General features: G+C 47.9%; 1 protein-coding gene across 1 annotated transcript; it reads right to left on the reverse strand.

Annotated features, from left to right (window-relative positions):
* Window positions 1-407: 407 nt before the first annotated feature.
* shisa7b (shisa family member 7) lies at window positions 408-6,154 on the reverse strand. Its single transcript, XM_030788590.1, has 5 exons — window positions 5,466-6,154; window positions 5,090-5,244; window positions 4,546-4,608; window positions 2,796-2,981; window positions 408-1,240 (listed from the first exon to the last, which is right to left on the reverse strand). Exons 1-5 carry the CDS (start codon window positions 6,152-6,154, stop codon window positions 408-410), a joined length of 1,926 nt encoding a protein of 641 aa, XP_030644450.1.
* Between the last annotated feature and the right edge of the window lie 253 nt (window positions 6,155-6,407).

The following is a 6,407-nucleotide window of genomic DNA, read 5'->3' on the forward strand; positions in this document are numbered from 1 at the left end:
CCTTTATGTCTTTCCAAAGTATGGCTCAACACACTTCATAACACAGTACATAAACAGTCACACAGGTAAAATCTAGGAAACTCCTTGTTTACCATACACAGGTGTCTGGACACCTTTATACCACTGGAGGTTCTAGTTTCTTAGCGACGGGCATCAAGGGGCAAATAAGGGAACCACAGGATCACTTTTTGCGTTTTTTCATAACTTCATCTTTCTTTCAACACTTTCAGGTTCCTAACTATGCACACATCTTGCCCTGTATTCCTGCACTGTGAAAGTCCCCATCCATTCACTTGCGTCTAATTTCACCTGTCGCGTACTCTTTTCCATCTTCCCTTTTTCGATTCCCCATTTCACCTTTTCATCTGTCATCTCTATCTCCATCTTCTTCCCCCATCCTCTTTCTTTCACACTGTCACTTCGTTTTTACTCCCCGTCCGTAGTGTCTGGGTTCCTCCGCCTTCACCTCCCCCGGGGATGTAGTGCAGTTGCTCAATGGTGCTTTGCCTCTTCGTAGCGAAGGCCATCCTCCGATCTCTGTGCCCCAGCGTCCCGACTCCTCCCCCAGAGCCATGCCCCTCTTTCCAGCCCAATGGCACTCCCCCGTGGGAGGTCACGGCGGCACTGCTCCTCTCCTGCTCCCGACCAGAGGTAGGGTGAGAGTTCATCTTTACCATGTGATGGCGGTCCATCGAGGGCGTCACACACACGTTCTGCTGTGACTGCGCTTTCTGGTGATGGGTGAGGCGGGACAATGTTGGGGCAGTCACCCCGAAATCTCCCATCCCTCCAACCCCACTGCCCATGAGCCTTTCCTCCAGTCGGTCGGGGGACACTAGGAGGCGTTCGTGGGATTTCCGAAGGGTCTGGGAGTTGGAGCTCTTGCTGGTGGTCATGGGTTTGTAGTACTGGTGTTGCTGGTTTTTAGAGAGGCGCGAGAGAGTGTTGCCCTCCCCCAGGGCCAGCAGCTGATCCTGGGACATAACCCTGCGAGGGGGCTTTTCAAAGTTGGAGGTGTACTGCGATTGAGGCGGCTGTAAGGGATAGGGGTTGGGCGTTGAGGTAGAGGTGGGCACATGGATGCGATTGCGAGAGGCATGCAGGGGAAGGGTGCCTCTGGCTCCCAGGGTGTAATCACCACCCCAGTACAGATGGTGCTGAGAGGAGTGGAAGGATGGAGGTGCGTTGGCAGGTCGCCGCTTTGAAGTGTAGTAACCTGAGTAGTCGTCCAGATCTTTCTCTACAAATTTGGGTGAGGGACAAAAATACAGAAGCAGAAAACGATGTGAGTTCTTTTTTTAATCATTTTTTACATCCTTAAATCGTGAGTACCTTTGTTGTAAGAGGCCAAAATGATACTTCCTCAATGCAACTGTCTAAAAAATATGTTTACTGAAAATACAGAGCAAGCCATTCCATATGTTTTGATACCACTCTACTTCTCTTTATCCTCTTGTTTTTGTACAGTCTTAAATATACCGAACTTGGGGAATCCCCCTGAATTTGGGCGTTCCCATAAATTCTCTCTCTCTCTCTCTCTCTCTCTCTCACTTGCTCTTTCTCTTTCGTGATCTCTCACCCATGCACACTATGCAGACTACCTCTGCTGTTTAATTCACTAAAAGTGGTTTATCTTGTTTAACATGTAGGTACAAACACAAACCGTGAATTTCCTCTGTAGTAGCTGTTCTTAGTTTACATGTCTACTTAAAGGAGAAGTTCACCTTTTTGACAGATGGGCTTATTAGGACTAAACTGCATTACCTGGCTGCTGGTCTCTACCTCAGACTTCATTTTTTGGTCAGTAGCTTGGATTTTTTTGTTTTTGGTTCTTTTTTTTTTTGTTTGTTTCTGTTTTCATCAGAACTGTTAATTTTATTAAAAATGGCCCTACAAGTAAAACACACCCAGAATGATGGATAACAATCAAGTGGATACCAAGTTCCAATGGATAATCAAAATAAAGGAAATGCTTAAATTACTGAGGAGTTATTAAGTTGTTTCAGCGGTTAGCACCCACTCATACAGTGTGTATGGAGACGAGGAGCTGGTCCAGTCAGTCATTATATTTTGGTTTTGCCTTGGACAGATGAGAACTTTATGTGACTTTGAGAGAGAGGTGACTCTTTGATTAGGTATGCTAGTAGCTTCAGCGATAAAGACTGCTTGACTTGATAAATGTTTCATGAGGAACAGGGACTAAGAGTGACATTAGTCTTGATATCTGAGGAAAAAATAGTATTGCATTAGGGTCTGTAGTTCTGGAAAGAAACATAGTTGTCAACCATGATCCGTGTGTATTCGTCTCAGATGTAAGACAAAACAAACGAGAAATTATTAATCGATTGACTGTAAATATCCAACTGGGATGTGAGCAGGCAGTTTCATCGAGAACAGGCCACAGAAAATTACACAGAGAATTACACTACGGCAAGGTTGTTGTTCGTAAATGTTTAGTTTAAAATGAGAAATGTCTGTATTTAGGCCAAGCAGGATACAGGCTATAGGATATAGTCCTGATATAGGATATAAGAATATAGTCTTAACGTCAGACAAATCATCCTTCCCCAGACAACGGCACACGTGGTACATGCCAAAGGAAGCCTACAGGTCTGAGGGCTTCTTTCACATACTAAAGGGTTCTGACAGCTCCGTTATGGTATGGTAGCTCTCTCTTGGCATAATTTAGGTTCTCTCAATGTCTTTGAGATCAGAGTTTAATACCAGCGCATACCACACCGTTGTGAGTCTCTTGAGCGAGCAGAAACGAAGACAGACCAACCAGACAAACTCACCCAGTCTCTTGAGCGAACAGTACCGGTTAATCTCAGGTTTCATCGCGGCCTCGTACGATGGAGGGAGCTGGGCCAGGTTGTGGAAGGAGTGAGAGAAGGATGGATGAGGGCCGGCGTTGCCGTGCTTGCTGGTGAGCAGCGTTCCCGTGGGGACCAGCGGAGCGTTGTTCATGCGTGGAACACGCTCTGAGAACGACAGAAGAGATGGATGAAATAAAAGACAGCTAATAGGTTTGGTCAGTCTGAAATACGTCAAGACTCAGTTAAGCACAACAGCAGGATCACACAAGGGGGTTGGTACATATTTGAGTGGTTGACGGAACAAATGTATTTTTTGAAAAAACAAAACAAAACAAAAAAAAAATACATTCAGTGTTCCAACACTCAAAGCAGACAGCACATTAAACACCTCCATAAGAGCGTGTCTACGAGCAGGCCGCTGACAGGGAATGGCAAGCGTTGTTTCTGCACAGATATAGCAATCAAGCCAACAGTCTTCACTCGCTCCCTATAAGCCCTACAGTAACCTTACGCTTGTCCTCCAGGCATCACCATCCTGTGTTCTTTTATATGTGGTGTGAAGCCCTCCATCTCATCCCCTGTGTGATGTGCAGGCTCTTTAGAGTGAAGACTTTGAAGGGATTCAGGCATAAGGGCCGAGTCCACCTCAGCATCATCTGTTCAGGATGCAGGGGCAACACACACCAGTCGTTTCTACGTGTTGGTGTTTACCATAGTTAGGCGTTTAGTTAGATCAGCCTAGATATCCAACAAATATTCTTCTCAGTTTCGTATCTTGTGCTTTTCTTTATTTCTTTGCCGTCTGGCCTAAAAGGGAACCTTCCTATGCTGTAAGTGAAATGCTGATACTAGTGTTTTTCTAGGGGGGTAATGAGGCAAGTTTTCCGGGAACTCTCTTCATTGCTTCACTCTATATGATCCACTTTCATTACCGCTGCATCCCTCAGCACTGTGTTGCGTTTCAAAGTGTATCATGGGCCTGTTGCCAAAATGACCTTCCAGAAGCATGCTGAATCTGTTGCCCTCTCCAATAGCCGTTTTGAAGTGAACTTTGAGGCGGGCTGTCGTGGTCCTATCTGTTTGGGGACAGCCCTACAAATGGATATACCACTCACATGCTCCCTCTGAAGAACCCTGCAAATGGTGTTTGGAACACGCCGATCGATCGTCGGTGGATGACGGTATCAACAAAATGGTACTCAATTAAAAGATGACACGTAGGAGGAGCCCTTCTGTCATATTTTATCCTTAGGAATAAACATAGCAGAAGTTGCGGCCCTTTGGCAAGGCAGTGATGGGTGCACGTGCCCTCACAGACTTCGGTTTGGCCAGGCAGTGAATGCACACACTGACAAGCACATCTGGTCACACTGAGGCAGTGACAGGGCGCTCGACTCTAGCCAAAGAGCTAACAGACTGACAAGGCTGAGAGGCGCAGACAGGGGGAGGGGGAGGGGGAGGGGCATAGGCGGGGGGTGGGGGGGTATGTACAACAACAGCAAAACAAGCCTAATCAAGCCCAATCGCTGCAGCCTGTTTCAGACCACTCACATGCTCTCTCTCTCTCTCTCTCTCTCTCTCTCTCACGCACACACACACACACACACACATATGCATATGCATATACACATACGTCGGTCCAGTCTGCTCATATACATGCACACACACAAACACGGGACTGTTTCAGGTGATTTGTTGACACACACTCTGCCTGCGTTGCCGGGCTTACCAATAGTAGCCGTGTGTTTAGGGCTGGGCCCAGATGGGATATAAGAGTGGTGCATGGTCCCAGCTGTAAGAGAGCAGAGCCAACACTGATGGACACACCCACCACAGAAGTGTGTGTGGAGCCTCTCTGTGTTTTTTTTTTTATGGTTGAATGTACAGTGTGTTCATTTGCCTTTGTCTTTCCGCTAAGATGCCTGTATGTGACCCCAAAGTAACCCACGTGAGCCGACGCAGACTCTGAGACTATGTGTTCTTTTCATCGCTGGTGTTTCTCCTGGGTTTGGAGCCGTCAGTGTGATATTCAACTTCCTCACTCTCTTCATTCCTGCACTGGACTCAGCATGTCAAACTCATCATTTAATGTGTCAATTTTGTCCTTCTCCTGTACCTCCTCTACCACTGCTTTTGCACCTCCTTACATCACTACAACACTTCACTGCACCTGCTATTTAACCCCTTATTTCACCACTGTACCTGTAATACTGCACCTCCTTCACTCCCTAAGCCTGTTATAGTACTCTTAATGTTGCATCTGCCAAACTCACTGCGGTTGTCTTTGCTCTGGAGAACCGGAGCGTAGAGGTTTTTGGGCGGCCGTCCCATGGTTCCCTCATTGGTTGCGGTCGTAAGGACCGTTGTGTTATTCCTTTCACCCTGCTGGACCGGACTGGACTGATGACGCAAGATATCAACCAAGGCTCTGAGAGGGCAGAGAGAGAGAGAGAGAGAGAGAGAGAGAGAGAGAGAGATGAGACAAAAGACAAAAAGGTTATTTGAGGATGAAAACAGAAAGTGAGATGGAGAACAGAATGAGAGAAAGGGAGAAAACAGTCTTTTTAAGAACTCTGGTTGCAACACTGAACTCTACCACACCAGGATGACACCTCCTCGGATCAGCCCCAACCCTGTCCGGTCACTGACCTGGGCATGTTGATGTCCCTGTTCCTGGGACGCCGGGACACCTTGTGAAAGGCTATTTTCGCTCCGATGGCCACTGCCAGGGTGAAGGAGATCACTCCACCGATGACGTAAGCCGTGTTGTTGCTCTGTTGCTGCAGCGGGTCAAAGTCTGGGTCGCGGCGGTTCGGAGTGGCGGTGACAGGCACCTGCGTGTTGGCCCAGTGAGGCGAGTTGTAGTTGGTGCAGGAGTCCTGGTCCAGCCGGTTCCGCTGGTGCTCGCAGCAGAAGCGGTAGTGGCACGTGCCGCAGCAGTAGATGTAGGTGCCCTTGGTGCAGTTGAAGGTGTTGTCGAACTGGCCCATGACGTCGAAGTAACCACGACACACGTCAACGTCCACCAGTCGCCGCGGGGCCGGGGCCACCTGCGCTGGCGCCAGCGGCGGCTTCAGGGCTCCGTCGGTCACGTTCCGCGGCAACATCACCTGGGGGAGGGGCCTCGGCGGGATTTCGGCGGCCTCAGGCTCCGCCGCCATGGCGGCTGCCTCTTTGCCCAACCCCTCCAGCTGAGGGGCGGGTGGCGTCTTGTTGACACGGCCTCGCAAGAGGACCAACACGGGGCCACCACTGGCCGCACGGCGTTCTGAAGTTACAGTAACCGTGGCAGCCAAGGGTCCCAAGAGGAGGAAAAACAAAAAGGGAGCCAAAAACATCTCTATAGAAAAAGAGACCTTCATTTTTGACTTATTTCGTTGTTTTGTTTTTTGTTCTTTTTTATATTTTCATTTAAAAAATAGGCAGAAAAGGACTTCAGGCCTGAAAAATGCTCTGAAGCGAAAGAAAGAGAAGTCCTCTTTTCTTTTAAATTTAAAAGTTAAGAGTCAGAAGCATGTACAGTAAAGATATATCTCTGCGCAGAATTAAATATGCATACATTGGTATGCAAGTAATTTAGTAGGCAAAATG

The sequence above is a fragment of the Chanos chanos genome, chromosome 12, assembly GCF_902362185.1.
Source record: "Chanos chanos chromosome 12, fChaCha1.1, whole genome shotgun sequence".
Taxonomy (NCBI): Eukaryota; Metazoa; Chordata; class Actinopteri; order Gonorynchiformes; family Chanidae; genus Chanos; species Chanos chanos.

Coding starts and splice junctions, on each gene's coding strand:
- shisa7b (XM_030788590.1), bottom strand. CDS start 6,154: ATGTTTTTGGCTCCCTTTTTGTTTTTCCTCCTCTTGGGACCCTTGGCT. Junction 4,609..5,089: donor CCAGAGCAAAGACAACCGCA/GTGAGTTTGGCA, acceptor GCTCTCTTACAG/CTGGGACCATGCACCACTCT. Junction 2,982..4,545: donor TAAACACACGGCTACTATTG/GTAAGCCCGGCA, acceptor TGTCGTTCTCAG/AGCGTGTTCCACGCATGAAC.